General features: G+C 36.4%; 1 protein-coding gene across 9 annotated transcripts in view; it reads right to left on the bottom strand.

Annotated features, from left to right (window-relative positions):
• Positions 1–988: 988 nt before the first annotated feature.
• Positions 989–18,881, bottom strand: part of HECTD1 (HECT domain E3 ubiquitin protein ligase 1) — a 56,907-nt gene continuing 39,014 nt past the window's right edge. For 7 of the 9 annotated variants that reach the window (XM_057428651.1, XM_057428655.1, XM_057428652.1 and 4 more), the window contains exons 25-41: positions 16,262–16,483; positions 14,405–14,538; positions 12,772–12,928; positions 11,720–11,942; positions 10,996–11,050; positions 10,571–10,753; positions 10,021–10,231; positions 9,852–9,937; positions 8,645–8,772; positions 6,584–6,785; positions 6,303–6,440; positions 5,440–6,047; positions 4,289–4,367; positions 4,086–4,179; positions 3,649–3,799; positions 2,319–2,463; positions 989–1,940 (exon numbers count right to left, since the gene is read on the bottom strand). In XM_057428651.1, coding sequence (XP_057284634.1) covers positions 1,803–1,940; positions 2,319–2,463; positions 3,649–3,799; positions 4,086–4,179; positions 4,289–4,367; positions 5,440–6,047; positions 6,303–6,440; positions 6,584–6,785; positions 8,645–8,772; positions 9,852–9,937; positions 10,021–10,231; positions 10,571–10,753; positions 10,996–11,050; positions 11,720–11,942; positions 12,772–12,928; positions 14,405–14,538; positions 16,262–16,483 — 2,954 coding nt within the window. In that variant the 3' untranslated portion in view covers positions 989–1,802. The remainder of the gene's footprint in view (positions 1,941–2,318; positions 2,464–3,648; positions 3,800–4,085; positions 4,180–4,288; positions 4,368–5,439; positions 6,048–6,302; positions 6,441–6,583; positions 6,786–8,644; positions 8,773–9,851; positions 9,938–10,020; positions 10,232–10,570; positions 10,754–10,995; positions 11,051–11,719; positions 11,943–12,771; positions 12,929–14,404; positions 14,539–16,261; positions 16,484–18,881) is intronic. The other 2 variants (XM_057428658.1, XM_057428659.1) reach the window with 2 other exon arrangements.

Genomic DNA, 18,881 nt, shown 5'->3' with positions numbered 1-18,881 from the left:
TCATTACTTTTCTAGAATTAAAGTATCTGGCTCCTCCTTCATGACCAACACTTAGGCACCAACCCTAGGCATAACCTGACACTGAAAGAGCGTATGATACACACTGTGAGCTTTGTGTGTGAAGGCACATAATGGTCACATCTAAATTGCACCTAGAAACCTGGCTCAAAGGAGCAGAGTGGTGGGTTGTGTGGGGAACCATCCACATCACTTTAAAAGAACCATTCCCCAAAACAAGCTGGCATTGGAGTAGATAACTTGTACACAAGGTTTATGCAGCCGTTCTGTTGAAGCACAATAGTCACAGGAGTGTAAGGGTGGAGATTGCCGTTCAGTTTTGCATTGTGGAAAATTCCAAAGACTGTTTCTGTCAAGTCCTGGGAATGATGCTATGACAAGCAATCTGGCTTCAGCCTGGTTTGTACACATGAGGCAAGACTCACGGCAAGCCCTCCCTGAGCAGCGGTCCAAGAAAAGATTGTTACCAAAGAGAACTGCCACAGAACAAAACTTGCCACACAGGCTCAACCAAACCAACAGATTTTCTTTCCTGGTGTATAAGCACTTAATATCTTCAAAGATATGTTAGGATCTTGCTTCATTTTACTGTAAACCAACTTTTTACCACTAAATACCTACCATGTGCTGAAAACAAGGCAGGGCAGGCACTCCATCTCAAGTGTGGCTGCATCAGCTGTATCACCTGACCCCATTTTTATTCCAATGCAATGGAGAACTTCAACCTCAGGACACAGTGGCCTACTAAAGAGCTCCAAGAGAGCTACACACACGTTCTCACTGCCAGCCCAGTTCCTAAAAAAGTTGGACTGTGTAAAACATCATCCCTGTGTAAAAAGAGATGAGTCGATGAGATCAGTTACTGCCATGTAGGTCACTTAAACCTTGTAAAATGTATGGCATGTTGTTCAGAATGTTTACAGCGATTTAATAACACAAGTAGTACTAGTGAAGTACTCAGAGGAGACAGTTTTATATGTTGCAAACATTTTAATGATTACTTTTGAGCTTACACATTGGGTGGGTTTTTCTTAAACTTCAAACTGCAACAAGTTAAATAAATGTTTATAATATACAAAGAAAATACAACCAAAAGTAAAACTTGCTTTAAGTGTGTCTTGCACTAGGAACCAGTGTTTCTTAATAGCTTTAATGTTGAGCTGCACAAACACACTTAAGGATTTGATCTTTGTAGCAGGGCCTTTGAGAAATCAAAATATATTCCCACTTAAAAGAAAAAAAAAAAAAAAGTTGTGCATTATATGCAAAAAACCCACTAAAATACTCCAATAGTGCAGGCACATTAAAAAAGGAAAGGCTGGAGATGCCCATTAATTCTAAGTTTTAAGGAAGCAAGTTTCTGACCAGTTAGCTTAAAGCCAGCAAAACAGGGATCAGTGATGGCAACTGTAGTGTACAAGATATTAAATGACAAACTTTACACAAATACACTGTTAGAAATTTGTATCAGGGAACACTGAAAATCTGATGATCTGTTCTTTGGAACAGTCAAACAGAACCACCTCAATTTCCAGTTGTGCAAGCCCTTAAAGCATCACACAGTGTTCTGTGCCAATTTCTTGCTGGCTGTGTAGTTACAAGGATTTATTTTGTCATTAGCAGCTAACAAACTTATTCCACATGTTTCTAAAGCCTCACAGGTGAAAAAAAAGGCAAGTCTCATCAGAGCACAGCGTGGAGATCATATTTTTTTGCACACAAACACAAGAGGCTTCACTAGTATCAAAAAACACTTTCTCGTGTCCCGTATTGCAGTCAGTGGCTCAGTTGAGGTGGAAGCCTTTCTCCATCGTAGCAGCTAGCAGGCGCTCTCTCATAATCTCCTCAGAAGAATACTCGGGCAGCTTTAGGTAATGCACACATGTATTCACAGATGGGTAACTTGCATCTGTAGCATCAACCTGAGGAAAAGAAAGAACATTTCTCATTGCAGTTGTTCTCTGCGCTCAATGCGGATCGTAAGGTCCTCTAATTCATGGCATTTACCACATACACATTACCAGTTGTCAACAAACAGCAGCATCAGGAAAACTGCAAACCAACTTATGTTTACTTTGTATGTATGTTAATTCTTTTATATTCAAATACGAAGTCAGAGAGGAGACCTCAAGACAGAGGTTAGGACTGAAAGCTGAGCATTGCATCAGAAATTAAAAAACAAAATGAAAAAGCAACCAAAATGAAAAATCATCAGCATTATTTCTTAACGCAGCAATTCACAGGATCAGTGATCTGAAGTCAGGATCAGTGGTCTGAAGGGCAACCTACAACTGCCATACCTTGCGTACAACAGTGAGCCGGGGATGGAGGTTTGCCAGTCCTCCTGGAGGGAGTGTTGAACAACCAGTGGTGAACTGGAGAAAAGCTTTCCTCTCATCCGAAGACATACCGCACAGGACTCGCACAAACCGAAGGAATCCGGGGCTTAGATTAAAAGAGTTATGACAATATTATATGAGAGTGAATTGTTTTTTCAGTTTCCATTACCTTGAGGCAGTACAATTGTGCTCTTTAGTCATGTCTAAGCAGTCACTGGAAGAATCCAGTGCCTGTTCAGTACCGAGTTAAGAATAAAAGCCATAAAAATACTTCTTTCATCTCCTTGCTGCATATTACAATGAGAAGTGCAATTATCTTACTATGATTGGCAATAAATTGAACTCATTTCCCCAAGTCTGTTTTGCCCACAATGATAATTGATGAATGATCATTCCCTGTCCTTATCTCAACCCACAAGCCTTCGGTTACATTTTCTCTGCCCCATCCAGTTGAGGAGGGTGGTGACAGAGTGGCTTTGGTGGGCACCTGGCATCCAGCCAGGGTCAAGCCACCACAGTGTCATTTCATTTCTAGCCTGTTAAAGACTACAATAGCTCTTTAGGGAATCTTTTCATCCATACCAGCCCTGGGAGTGAGGGAGAGAAGAGGGCATGAGGAAAGCAGAGCCTGCTGAAACACACCCTCAGGTATCAGGCACTGTAATCTTAGCTGCATCTTTGTATGCAGGGCAGGGTCAACAGAATAATCGCTCCACACAACATCTTAGACTGATAAGGATCCTTCAGCATGCCTATACTATCATAGTTCCAGAAGTAGTTCATATGTTATTGCTACCAAACATAACAAGCAACAAAAAAAAGAACAAAACCAAAACCCAAAGTATCACAACCACCTCCTGATAGCCAGAGGCCAGTATATTTGTTGCCGCATAATACATTTTTTTTAACTACACTTGAAGAGAAAGATATAAGGAGACAAGTAACAACTATATCCAACTGAACAGAAATTATAAACACCAGCAAAGATGAAAGTAAGAACTCTGAAGTGTGATTTTTACTACCCTGTATTAGTTACCTGCTGTTACATTGCCAATACTTCACATTTTAATATTGTAATTTTTTTATCCCCTCTCATCACAAAGCCGAGTACCTTCCAACCTGACCTATATGTCATAACATACATGGTTATTTTATGCAGTTTTAGACAATCACTTGCTCTTCAGTGAACACCAATCCCATCCAATATGGTGTCTTTATCTAATGAACATTCTGGACATTTTGTCAATTAATGTATCTTTTAGCTAGTATTTAAAAATCAGAATGTAAGTACCTGTCTCGTGTATATCCCAGTTTAGGTTCAGTATAATTGATGATATCCTCAGCTGCCCAAGAAGGTGATTGATTTCCACAAAGAATCATCTGAACTTCTTCATGGCTGAAGGAACTCAGCTTCTCCATTGGAAAGACTCTATTGAAGCCATCTTTAATTTACACAAGATAAAGTTACAAACATAAGGCAAAAGAAAGTTTATAAAATAATGTCAGCATTTCAATTATATTTTAAATCAAGCCAGTATCAATCAATAGTTTCTTAATTAAGGTAAATGGAACCTCTTCAAGATTAAAAATGGCCTAACCCATGCAAAGTATTATGAAATTAATACCTTATGTATTGCATTCTAAATTTAAACATTTGTTTTTGAAAGCCATTCTATGCTACTGCTTTCAACCAGAACACCATCTATATTCTGCCATATTTAAAATTACCTCTGAACGCCTCCATCTGTTTCTGTATACCAGTATGCATGCAGAAGTCAAACATGAGGTCTACATATTCCTCTGCATTATCCATTGTTACAGTCTGCAAAGACAATATACCAATACCATAAGAATTCACTTTGCATCAGTTGTTGCTGAGACAGTAAAAACCTAATTGCTGTTTAAATTGCAAAGGTAGGTTGTTGCCTTACCTCATCTTCACCACCTGGCTTGAGATCCACAGCTGTAAACCCATGCACTTTGGATGAAGGGCAAAACTGAAAATTTAGACTTCAAAATACGAAGAGAATTACTAATTGCAAACAAGTCTACAGATTTATAAACTGTGCCCCACACCCCCAAAAGCATCTCACTACATTTCAAACCAATGTTTGTGGATCATTTTCTACATACATGAACACTGGTACCACAGTACAGAATGACAATTAGTGATGGACTACACAGATAACATATGTTGCAAATCTATGGTATACACATGCGTGTGTTCTCCCACTCTTTGGATATGATAACCACTGAAAATCCCATACAGTTTGATATCTTTACACTATCAGCTTCAAACTGCCTAAACTGTTTAACTCTGTTAACGAACTTAAAAAATCCTTTACATTAATGTCCAGCACTAACAGTTACAAAGCCACATTAGGCATTTAGGCCCTCCAGAGGCACTACTTGCTTTCTTTCTGTAATAGGCATGCTGAAGCCCACAAGACCATAAGCAACTACCTAACTCTGTCTACACAATCCTTGTGGCACAACATGATTTTAACAAATAACCTGTAATATTAATGGTAGAAAAACTACTGTTGTTAAAAAAACATAAATTTAGAACTACAAAAGAGCACATCCTCACAAAAGTTCACACAGGCATGGGCACTTTTGTCTTTAATGTCTGATGAAAGTTAGCACATTCTGTTTAACGTGGCTTCAAGCACTGCATTGCATGCATGGTTAACACAAGCTGCAATTTCAATCTGTTCTCTTTAAAAGTTCTCCAAAAACCTTGATAAATTTCAATAGTTAACATAGCAAAGAAATCACCAATTCAGTTTTCCAAAGGTCTTTACAAGTATTTTGTGTGCTTCTAGAGTCGTACGGCACTGCAGGAGAGCCACATTTAAGTTTAAACATTAGGAAACAGAGCAAGTGAGAATAAAAAATTCTCAAGCTAAGGAACAAGAATATAGCTACACATGGTAAACTGGATCTTACTGCATCTCTAATGATTCCCTCTTGCCATGATACTATTTAAAATGAAGATCTCTTCATTTTTAATTATACATGCTGACATTTGTCTCTAACACAACATGTTTGCATATTTATAAATTAATATGAAAACTCTTACCCCAAATCCTCTATACTAAGTGGAGGCCCGGAACCTGATGGATTCTTTAGCATTAATTCCTGTAGTTTTGTGTTCTTTTCATCTTCTGACAGGCTTCTGTTGCTTAAAATTTGACGCCTTTTAATTGCAAGGTCCTTAATTTCTTTTAGAAACCTAGCTCTATGTGGATTTACTAATTCAAAGTCTTCCCAGGTTAAAATTCCATTAAACCATGCAGGAGGCTTAGGTTTTGGTGGATCAAGAATAAATTCTGATTTGGAGTCTTCTTCCAAACTTCCTACTGATAAGGAATCATGCCCTTCTTCTGTAGAAGCCTCCGACTGACTTTCAGTACAGTGCAAGTCTCTGTCACCCCGTGATTCATATATCAACTTACTCATGTTACTCTTAATGTCCCCCATACACATGAGCTTAAAAAAAGGCTTGGAAATGGGTAAATCCACAAGTCTATTGTCCTGAATGCATTTAGCCAAGAAAATCCCAAGGAAATGAAAGAGTTTGGTTATTCTTTCAAGTTCATCACTATCTTGTGGGAACGGTGCTGTGAAGAGTCCACATGATCTCTGTACATAGTAACCAGGGGGTTTCAATCCACCACCAATATCAACCTGATTTAAGAGACACAAACAAGAAAGTCAATATTGTTAAAGGTGAATTTAATTACGTGTCTGTGCTGTTTAACTTATTATACCCTACTTCTCTCTTAAAAACAGAACTGGTAAGAAAGCAAGCTGTGGAGCAGAGTGGTCATTCTTGACCATGATGAGTAGCTGCTCACTGATCATGTGTTCTTCCCTTCCTGTATACCTATATAATTTCTCTTTTACACAAGTACTCAGTTTAAAATGCAAACTGAAATATACCTGTCGAGACTCATCATCTGGAAAATCATCATCACAAAGCCAAGCTCCCAGATCTGTCCTCTGAAATTCTGCTGCCACCAATGCGTAAAATTCCAATGTAGGACCCAGGCCTGTTCCTTCCTCCCCTAAAAACTCCACCTAGAAATACATATGGAAGGTTAGTAATGAAGAAAAACCTTGTGAAATGGTCAGTGTCAGTTATGGAACAGGATATTCAATATCCTGGCCAGTACATTAGAAATAGCTATCTAACCTTGCTCTGCTAGGTAGATATGCTTTACCTCTAGAACAGATTTTCTGTCTGCATGAATCTGCATGACATTTTCTGCCCATTCCATCAAGGATTCACCTCGCGGAACTTTCACTCTTTCATGTTTGAGGCGTCCAACTCTGAATTCTCCTGGATCATCACGTCGCACTGTGCTTGTGGTCCTTGTCCGTTCAACAGTGGCTTCACGCCTGTTCTGTAGCCATACAATTGCTCTGCAAAAAAACCAAAATCAGATGTTTAAAATGTGAATGTCTAACAGCCTGGAAACTTGAAAGTGGCCACTAAGTTACCTTGTTAAGTATTAATTACCTCCCCCTCAATATATAAGTTATATACTGAAGTATTTCTCTGAAACCTCTGGAATGCCCAGATGTGAGCTGCTTTGCATTTTTTGAGTTCAGAAAACTAAATAATTTTAATTGCTATGAAGGGCCAGCCATAACTTGTGATGTACTAGATGGCACCAAAGAAAACATGCGCAAAGAAAACATGCCCAACTCTCAATTAGAACTAGTTTTCAAATTACAGTGGAATGAACTGAGGGCAGCATTTACTGCAGTACTTTTTAATCACAGATGCTCAAAACTACAAAACTTTACAAAAGCTTATGACAACTTTCATTATATAGTGCAAGGCGGTTGTACATCACCCCATTGATACTGACCAAGTTTTACAGCAAGATTTACTTGCTTACACACTAGAGAAACACAGAACCAAAGCTGAAGTGCAGTCACACAAAACCAGACCCATAGTGGGGAAAGAGTAAGAGCTGTCTCTAATAGCAGTACTTACATAAAGCCAAAGTTTGAAATTCTCGTATGTACTGTCACCCATGCAGCAATAAACTATCATCTGTTTGTTGTTTTCTAAGACAGAGACTACACACCCATATGCCCATAGAGTTCATATAGAGTATAAGAGTTTTAGAAACTATTTCCAGTATTTTCAGAGCTTAAGAAAGCTCTACTTACCAAGTAAATACCATGCAATGTTTCCTGAGGGATCTCTTTAAAACAGTTTTTCTAAACCATCACCTTTTCTCAAAAGAAAAACCACCACACATGGCCCAGTTTTCAGGACCATTTTTCTGTAGCAGTTAAGTATTTCCATAGTAAGATTTAAACCGATGTCTTGCAAGACAGCAACTTTTCTTCTCCTTCCATTTACTTTAAATGCTGTTTTTATACTCTTCGTGAGGTATTTCTAATGTGAATCAGACACAACAGTAATTTTTGCAACTCAATGTCTACAATTTTCTTCCTCTTTGGAAAACAAACTACCAAAACCAGCCAAGAAAACCCACAAAAAATATTTCTGACTTCTCAATTCTTCTAAAAGTCACCTGGCAGAAAGGTTTCCACTGTCTAAATATTCTCAAGATAATCACTGCTGCAATAAAAATATTAAGGATTCGTAGGTAATAAAACACTTTAGACGGTACCCTTAAATGTTTCAAAGGTCTGGGTTTGTTACAGTTTCATTATGCAGCTAATACTAACTTTTGAAAAGGCATCTTTTTTTGTTAGATGTTATTTATTTTGTTAAGATTTTAGTGAATGAGAAATAAATGAACCAAAACAAATAATCACCAAACCACTGCAGGAACTATAAAAATAAAATGCATATACTTTGATATATGCTTTCCAAAAACAGTTAATTCACATTTATTTTTACAATGTTTTCTATTTTGGTTTTTTACTCCTTTATGCAATGAGCTGCAACCCAGTCAAATTACTGCTCAATAGGACAATCTAACTAGAAGTACACAAGGAATTCTTCACCTTAGTTGAAGAATGAAATTTTTTCAGAGGAATTTCCTGAAGAATATCAAGCAGAAGGCAGGCTTCTCATCATAAACCTCTACCACAATGAACAAGTATCAAGTGTCCAAAGTCTTTCTGAAGTTTTCCATCTTACGCCCTTTTCTACTACCTAAAATACTTTACATTTGGCAAGCAAAATTTATCTTGTTGGGGCAAGGACATTCTGAGAATCAGCAATTTAAAAACTATTATATTTTGTAAAAAAAAAAAAAAGCAGGTTTCTTTTTTAATCACTTTTTTTTTTTTACCTTGATGCTCCAAATGCTGTGCATGTGAAGTACAACTGTCTTGTTTCAAATGGAATTAGGAAAGGACACTTGCTTGTTAGCTGTTCACACCAGTCTGGCAAAGCACCACTTGCGAGTGCCAAGGGCTCCTGTAGTTTAATGCAAGGAAAAAAAAGACCACAATAAAAAAAAAAGTATTTCTAATATTAGACTCAGGTTGTCCCAAAAATTTTGCAAGTACATAGACACCCCATACACCCAAGTACTGGGGTCACCTGTGTTGAGCAAGATTCTTCTCAGCAACAGCCACTTTTTCTGGTTTTCCTTTCAAATGCTATGAATGAGAATTTTGCAAGGTTTCTAGGACTCACGAGTGGACAAAATGGTGGTTTGGCACAAAGACACTAAAAGGTGTAGTAAATCTCTGGGATATGTACTCTCATAGCACTCTGGGGAGATCCAAGTAGACAAGTACCTGGAGAGAATTGCTTCTGTGTTTTGGCCAAAACTGATTAAATACTACTTCCTCAAAACCAGAAGATACAAAAGAAGCTTTCTCGTAGTAAAGATGATCCCCACTGAAATATCACTATAGTCTCTTCTAAAATACAACAAAAAAAGACTGCAGGAAGTATTACCATAAACATATTCAGGGTGCCCAAACAACCTTTACAAGAACACAAAACACTGAACTGTTTTTTAATGAATAATTAGAGCAACTTCACTGTAATTAAAAAAACAAGAACACCACCAAAAAAACAACCCAAATCTCAAAGTTCCACTAAAGAAGTTCTCCTTTTAATGCAGCTGACTGACTTGGTATTAATAATATGTTTTTTAAATGCTATTTTGAAAGCTTTATGTGGAATGTATAAACCGTAAGATGTCTGAACCTTAATACAATTAACTGCCTTTGTTACAATGCCATCAGGCAGACAAACAGATACTACACTGTAACACTGATGTCTGGTGCAGAAAAGAACCCAAACATTATTATTCCTAACCAAAAGACGCAATTCTATCACAACTTTCTTCTTGGCATGTTTGAGTTCTTTTTCAGACTAGTCTAGATTTGCTAACACATCCAAAACATAAGGAAGTATCATATGAAACAATTCAAAGTCAAAATGGCAAAGCAGTTAAAAATTTTGAAGAAAGGAAGAGTACAATAGGATATTTAAAAATTGTATTAAATACATGAATTGCCCATAATACATTAATGTAATACCTCAATCTGTTGCAGAATCTTGGTAGTAATTTTTTTGCTTGTGAATTCATCTGGTGGGAAGTTAAACTGAGGATGCTCATCTCCTTCTGAAAATAAATCAAGACAATTTTTTTCCTTTATTTTGCTTTCATTAAAGCACTTAAGAAGCTTTGCTATATAACTGACTTACCTTCTTGAGAAGTTCGGGCTGTGTAAGGGTCACTGGCAACTATATACAATATGCGAAGTAACTGCAGAACATCTTCTACTCCACAGGAGTTCTGCCCACTGCCAGCTTTGGCCTGAGGTTGTTCCTTTGCCAAACTAAGGATATCGGAATTTTGAAAAGTAGACATGGCCCCTTGATTTAATCCAGATTTTGATCCATGTTCACAAAAATCCTGGAAAAAAGAATCGTTACGAATGAAAACTGCCCGTGTTATATCTTTATGACTGTGCACTCCAAATTAATGATTTGAAAAATCAGGGTGGTTACTGCATTTAACCTCAACACTTAGTTAAATTGTGGGTGGTTCAAATCATGATTCAAATGCATTCGAATACAAATTAACAAAAGATACTGAAAAAAAAAAATAGCAGCAAAACCTAAACTTGATATTGGCATGTGAACATTCAACTGCCCTATCCGTGGCATATTCCTCCTCCACAAGAATCTTTAAAGCTGCAAAACAAAGCACACAGCCGTTCATAATAAAAAAAGTTTGGATGCAGACATATACCTTGTATGCAGCTATGAGCTGGGAACAATTTCTGTTTTTCCTAATACTTTTATTAGTGCCGGTTAATTTCCAGTGGCGCAGGAAAGCTGAGTCTGCATTCTTCTGCAGGTAGGTTATCAAGTCATTCTTTGGTAATTCGTCAGTGCCAAGGTACTGCTCCACATGCTCTACTGACCAGCAACCCTACAACAGGAACCACCACATGTTGGGTTTTCCTGGTTGTAAAGTCTTTCCGATTTCACATGCATTACACAGTGTCTTTTTTAAAGGAGCATGCATTTACAAATATACTCGCTCATATCCTTTAAGTAACTGACAACTGTTAGTTTTTTTAATGTAGCATTTCAAAAACTGCAATAAGATTTGTTTTGCTTTTGTTTAAACTGCCACAAAAACATACACAAGGTCACAGAATTAAGTCTTACCATTTTTCCACTTTCTTTCTCTTTATCAGAATCCTTCATTTCTCTGTACATGATTCTAGATATCAAAACAATCAGTTAGTATTTCATATTTGTAGCACATCCTCTAAATTCTGAAGTTATACACTGACTTTTAAACATCAATGACATTCAGATAACATGAACTGAAACAGCAATAGCAGCTGCTTGTTGCTGCACAGAATATCTGGGACACCTGGTAGGGCAAAGTTTTTAAACTCATGTTTCATCTTCATGATGCTGATGTTTATCTGGCAATGTATAATATATGTTCCCTTAACTGAGGTTCAAGTAATCAAACTACCTTCACTGTGCAAATTTCCCAAACCAACTTGAGGTTCTTCATTACATATGTACTAACTCTTTGAAACGCTGAAGTCCTAGTGTAGTTTGATATGTATTATAACTTCAGGGATGCACACATTTACAATTATTTCTCATGATTTCTAACTAAAAACCAGTTTTGATACAGCACATAATTTTTGACACAACGCAACTCAGAACAGGTGCATCACATGAGCACTGCTGAGATCCGGAATCACAGCACTAGCATTAAAATCACTAAGAACATCCTGCCATAAATGCAAGAAACACTGATTCTAAAATGTTGCTTCCTTCAGATGAGGAAGAAAAAATTAACATTGTTTCACACCTGTTTCCTAATTCATCACACTGTTCTCTACACAGAATAACCAACTTGTGTGCTTACGTGTATGTTGGCTCCCAAATACGTCTAAGTTTGTCAGATTTCACATTGCCATTACAGGAGAGCTGTAACAACTTCTGTACGTAGTAAAAGATGGTTGATCGAAAATTTGTTAGGGGCAGTTCTACTTCTCGAGTTGTCCCAAGGCCTGAAACTTTCAAGGTAAGTGCTAAACGTGGTGAAGGCATGCACTCAACCTCTTCCAAGAGTTCTGAATGAGGTGTACCTGCATGGGAAAAATAATTTGAGAAACCATTAATACAAAATGTATAACTTATGACAAGTTGGCTTAAACATTAATAAAGTGGCTCAGTCTAAGGTAGTGTGAAGACTTCTTGCACACATGCCAAAGAAACAATACTCAGTTGTAACGATTAACTGTATCTAGGGGATATAACTGCAGTACTTTGTGTGAGTAAAGCTAACAGGAATTTCTTGAAATCCCTAGTGATCCTTATGTCTTGATAAGATCACCTTTAATATTATCACAGCACATACATTCTTTCCACACACTGTATCTTCCTATTGTATCGACTCCTTTCTGTTCACCAAAATGAAGGGCTGAGCATCTCCAGATAAGCTAAACCTATGTATTCCTTTCTGTAATGAACACTGACTACAGCCACATTGCCAAACTAAGGAGGAAGGTGCTGTGCTGCCGGTCATACAGACTGCTCAATTACTGTATTAGCTTTCTCATTGCCACTGATTTGGACTATTTCAACAAGCCCTCCTCAATCAAAGCAATTCTGGGTAGCTCAACACATAGATTTACTTCCTGCAGGTGGAACCAAACACAACAAGGGATTTATCACTAATCCAAGTTAAATTCATAAGTACACTTATTTTACACTGCTCTTTAATTTACTTTTCCCTCAAATAATGCTGGAACCTGCAGAGGTAGATGAAACTCTCCATTCAGAGAAAAGCCACACAGCCAGAACAGCATGTTGTACTGGTTAATAGTGAAAGGAACCCCAGAGCCCAGTGGGCCCTTAACAGTAAGTCTTCATCACAAAACCAGATCAAATACCACAAATATCTTGTCAGCATACCTGGTGGAGGGATTTCTAGGTCAGTTGTCTGTTGAACATTAGTACGACCAGGTCTTGGATCAAAAGCAGGAACCAGAGCAGAAAACTGCCTTTTCAATACATAATCATCATCCCATGTTCTCCTACGGCCTCCTTTGGTTTCATACTCCTCCTCCTCCTAACAAAGAGGAGTAGCAGTTTATTAGATTCTGCTACAAAGGATCATTTGCTCAAAAATTTTAAAGTTGGGGAATACAGCAGTCACGTAAACTAAAACTGGCACAACAGGTTATCAAAGCTGCCATGTAGCAGTATTAGTTCCATTTAACTGGTCAAGCTGGAATCAAGAGAATTATCAAAACCACAGACATACAGAGATCAACATAAATGGGCTAACCTAACAACGGGTGTATTTACAATTTCTGGATAGAATGAAACTTTCCCTAAAGTACCAGAACACAGGGAAATACCAAGTATTACAGACCAGCAAACTTGGTGCCCATGTTTTATGTATTCCACAAACTTTGGAATATCAAAGATTCAAATAAATCAATGGTATCAAAATAAGTACGTTATTTTTTCTCAAGACAAAAAGGGTTGTTTTTAAAAAAAAAAAGTACACATACATTGATATATAATGTACACACATTTTATCCAAAGATTAAATCAAATAACAAAATACAAGAATTATAATGGTGGGAAGAAATCTAATTTTCAATAAGCTTTAGCAAATGTTGATTGCTTATGACTTTCCTACAACAAGCTTTTAATCTGTTCAACTCCTCAATGAGAAGAATTATATAGTGTATTAGAGGGAACAGGACTGGAACTCAAGAAAGGAAAATTTTCTTTTTCAGAGCCAATTTGTGCTGTGGAATCTTAAGTACAGATTAATGCAGCTATTTCTGCTTCTTCCCACGAACAATATTAACTTCTTTTAGTAATTTCTGAAAAGTGATCAACAATCTGCAAACTAAGGTTATTGTTTACACTGTAGATCCACTTAAGTAGCATTGACTTTTCCATTCCTAGCTTCGTATCTTTTTGCAGAAGGTGAAATAACTAAATATTTAGTAATGTACCTGAGTTTCTATTAAAAGCATAATCACAGCAGATTAAAATGCCAGGTCTTTTGGTTCCAATTACTGAAAGTTTGCATATTGATTACAAGATGAAGTTTCTATAATTCCATAAACCAATTTTTATATTTATGTAACAAACATTAGATTATCATCAGTGAAGTCTTTTTCCTCTTAGACCTTACAATATCCATTCTGATAACCTCAGTGGTGGTAGAAGACCCAGCATTATTCATAACACTAACAGAACCACCAAATGAAAAGCAGAAACTCAATAATGCAGCTAAGACCCATATGGACTAACCCTAACTTGATGGGGCTTTGTGTTCCCCTTCCTGCCCGCCCCCCCCCCCCCATATTATTTTCTCTGCCTACTTAAATTATTACAGTTTGCTCCACATAGGCCTACAGTTAAACACATCCCAGAACTGTACCATTACAAAATTCAGTGGCCTACCCACAAAGTTAAACAATTTCATGAGGCAGTGAACTAGTGACCCATCATTTCTACTCTCTGCTAACTTGTTCCTACACTGCTTTTAAGATGTTAAAGAGATAAAATTATCATACTGTACCATAACTTCCTCATATTCTTGATCATCTTGGTTATCATCTTCATTTTCATCATCTTCTTCATCTGGTTCAGGTAGATCCTCATCATCATCTAACTCTGCCAACAGAGTACTAGCTCGGCAGCTATCAAGAAAATCTATAACACAAACATATTAACATAAGGAACAAAAGCCAAGAATAACTTTTAAAGCAAAATTTTGAAACTTAAAGAATAGGAGTATTGGGAAGAATGAGAAAGTAAGCCTCACTCAAACAAGAAAAGAACTAAAACATTGCTTATGGCATTGTAATAGTAAAAGCTGTGATAAGAGCACATGCCTAACAGAAAGTTCAGGGGTCTAGTCAACAGCATAATTAACAAAGCACTTAACATTTGTATGAGTGATCACCAGAGTGATCATTATCTCATTTGCTTATATCAAACATTTTATAACTACACTTATTTAAAGTTACAAAACATTGCAAAGAAATGGTACATACAGGTATGCTATCTGAGTCTATGCCTAATTAATTTCAAAAAACAGGCTAGCAATATAATTTCCACTAAGAATGTATGGCTCAGACCTCAAATTACAATGTAAAGGACAAATAGAATAAATATTTAAGATTGATATTCTGAAAGATTTGATTGCTAATTCATTTCTGTAACAAGAAGCTGAAGACAGATACACAGTTCAGTTCCACCCATCTACTACTAAGACTGAAAAGAAGACCACCCCCCAAAACCAGAAAAGAAGTTCACAGCAATCCAAGGTGGACAGGGAGGAATCTTTGAAATTTTACATGTCTATACACACATAAATTAACTGTAACACCCAATCACCCTCTGAATTTTTGCCAATGCCCCAACGGAAACTTTAAGGTAAGTATTTATAAACAGCTGTTTTATGATATATTTTAAGAGTTGTTACTTAATCAAAATGTCAAATGACAGTTAATTAAAAGAATAAAGGGAGATGACATATGCAGACCACCTCCAAGCAGCTTATTTCCAACACCCATTGAAATTACCAGATCTTTTTTCAAGCAATTTCAATAGGCAACAAAACAGACAACAACCAAATGTTAAGCAAATCAAGTATGTTTTCTTTCAGGAACATGTCACAATCCAATAAACTTTACATTAGAAAGCATTTTCCAGTACCTAGCCCAGGTCTTTCCTGACTTCATTTTATCAACTTGATTCCTAGATATTACCCTCCTTCTTAACTAGCTATTCTTTCACAGTATTAACATCCTGCAAATCACTTTTGTCCTAGTGTCTGTTTCTAGAGTATAGTGCTCACATAACTCTGGATTTTGTTGTGGTTTGTCTGGATAATTCCATTCTCCATGGCATTTTAATTTCTGTGGTCTTTTCAATTTTTGCAGTCACTATTATAATATTGAGATACCTGGAACCTCATACTATTTTAAGTGGATAATGTGCCTACTGTCAGATGCTTTCCAATCACCAAGTAATAAAGATACCTCAGATTGAGCATGTAGCCTATACAACACAATGAGAAATAACATTTTGATTTTTATTACAGGTTCTTAATGCAAACTGCATTAGATACTAAACTTATTTAAGGAAAAGATTATGTGCCTAAATAAACTATACCATAAATAATAACAACATGGGATAGAATAGAAACAGCTGGAAAAAAAAAAAACAACAAACCTGAAAACAAGGAAATACTACTAATGTTAACATTATTTTACTTACTGCCTTAAAGAACTAGTAACATATGAACAGCTCAACTTTCAAATACTTTTCAGTAAATAAACTACTACATGAGAAGGTCATAACAATGGGAGAAGAGAAAAAAAATAATTAATGGGAAGTCTGCTTACATTCATTTAAAAATGAAACTTACCATATAAAGAATATTCTGCCTCCTGACCTGTATCGCTCTCACTAGATGTTGATGTTAGGCTAGTAGTTAGAGTATTACTAAGCGACTGACCAACAGATAAAACTGTAGTTGCTGTAGCTACATTGCTGCTGCTAGTAACACTGGATGTAGACATGGTCACTGTTGATGTGGTACCAGTTGTAGTCAGATTAGGAAAACTTTGGGCACCCATAAGAGGAGAAGCTATAGATAAAGATACGGTAAGATAAAATAAATGATTTGATGACTGGAAGAGTACAATTTACATGCATGACTCCTATGTTGAAAAATATATTAGGAGTTGAAAAATTATCAGATGTTACAATAAAGGATAACAGGTAAGGGGGAAGGGTTTCCCAGTGCGTAAGTGCACCTACAATGCAGATGCCCATTTCTGAACATATTCCCTTGCATACATTTAAAACAATAATTTCATTAAGCAAATCCCAAAATCCCACTGTAAATCTGAAATTACTTCATTTTCAACATATTGAAAGTATTTCTGAAATCTGTTACTCCAATGCTGTGTCTGTCTTTAAGCCTAAATGGTAATTTAGCCTATAAAGAGCAAAATAATCAAAATTATACAGGTAAACAGAGAACAAAACATAAGACAAATGTGAAACTTGTCATTTTTAGGCATTTTTCTAAATTTCTTAAGGCAGCTGTGACTCGTTATCTCTGACAACTATCAGCACGTATGCTCACAATGGGCGACATGCCTGAGTTGGCAGTACTGTGAAACATGTGACTTAATACCTTACTTATGCTGGACTACTTATATAAGTAATTTTCAGAATAAGCAAGCAACAACTAAGGCTACTGCACATTCACTGTCTAAAACACAATAAATTATTTTTAACAACTGAAGATATAGACTAAATTCACTATAAACTCAATGGAAAGAATTTCAGGTGGTGTACCTAACTATGAGTTCTACCTATGTGCAACTATACATTTACATTCCTATTTCAAAACATTTTCTCATGCTTATCTTCAAGTACAGATGATAAACCACATTTGCATGTGCAAATCTGAGAGGTCCCCTATACTTAAAAGTAAACCTTACATTTTTCAATCTACCTTTTCTAAAATTTATCAAATGCAACTTTTACAATCTTAAAGTCACTTTCGTTACTGCAGCTTATGTAAACTGAGGCACTGCTTTCTTAAAAACATAACGTCTGAATTTCAGACCATTATTATCAAGGTTTGTAAAGGTTACTACACTTGAAGAAAGATACAACAAAGATTCTTTCCTTCAGTGCCTGCACTGTTTCTATTTTTGCCGATTGTCAGATACTTTTTTTCCTTAGAAACGGAAATAACAGACTGCAAATACAAACATGCAAACAAAATATCAGCAAAGGCAAACCAAGCAGGTATAGCACTTGAAATTATTTCTGTGCATGGGGAGGGAGAGAGTGAAATTTAAATTTAGTGTTATTAATAACCTCATCTCTCTGGAAGCATGAAAATTTTCCAAACCAAAAGGTTTTTCTTTTGTTAAAAATTTGAAAATAAATTTGTTCAGTATTTGTATTTTCTACGCATTTCTAACGAAGAACAGTAAACTCTTTGCTGTTAACAATAAACAGAAAAAAGCCATTAAGTGTCAGCATTTCATTTGCTCTGAATTCAAGACCAAATTGAAACTGGCTACCCTAAACACCACTTAACTCCTGGAAAATACCTGTGATTTTAAATGCAACCACTACAGCAAGTCCAGAAAACTTACATCTGTAATCATGATTTCAGACTTGACTTGAAGAGGGTGCAGGGATGGAGTGCAGCTTTTTCTAATTGGGGGCAGATGTGTTGATTAGATGTTTAAACTCAGGCAGACCGAATAAATAAATATCTAAGCTTTTTACAAAGCTCTAGCAGAACTTCAGTGAGATTGCTCAAATTTAGACTCCAATCTCTTTTTTAGGGCACAATTTCCCATTAATAGTTTATATTTGCATAAAACACAATACAAAATAATTCCAACATGAGGGACAATTTTAAAAGTACGTATATATATGTTTTAATGTTAAATCCAATTTTTAGTTTGCCACATTCTTATTTCTACTTCAGCAGTGTATGATATCAAAATACTGAAGCTAATCACTTTCTGTGAGAAAAGTTTTGCAAAGATGCTCTCTGTCCAAGCTCCAAACATTCCCTGTCCCCCAGTATCACAATTTGAACATGGGAATACACTCAAAAATCTCCCCAACAAAGAAAGAAAACACTACTCAAAAACATTTCGGAATGCTAAAAACAAACACCACATTTTAAAGTAAGGAAGCACAAAAATCCTAGAAGAGCCTGAAAACACAAGTTAAGTGTGTGTACTTCTGGCTTGGGTAATTTTTACCTTTTCTAACTTGCCTACCTCATGAAATATAGCTCTCCATTTAAAATACTATCACTCTCACTGAACAAAATACTTAACAAGGCTGGCTGGCTAGCAGCTCTAATGGGAGCATCTCAACAAGTAGGTTTAAACAACTTACCTCCTATTACCTCGATCCTACATATGATCTTCAAACATGAAATGGCATTGTGTACACGCATTAACATTTGCAACTACTTTTAACTATAAAATTCCTGACAC

The sequence above is a fragment of the Pezoporus wallicus genome, unplaced genomic scaffold, assembly GCF_028554395.1.
Source record: "Pezoporus wallicus isolate ANWC-B61680 ecotype Strahan unplaced genomic scaffold, APGP_CSIRO_Pwel_v1 contig_3486, whole genome shotgun sequence".
NCBI classification, from domain to species: Eukaryota; Metazoa; Chordata; class Aves; order Psittaciformes; family Psittacidae; genus Pezoporus; species Pezoporus wallicus.
This window is presented reverse-complemented; position numbering and strand designations above follow the sequence as displayed.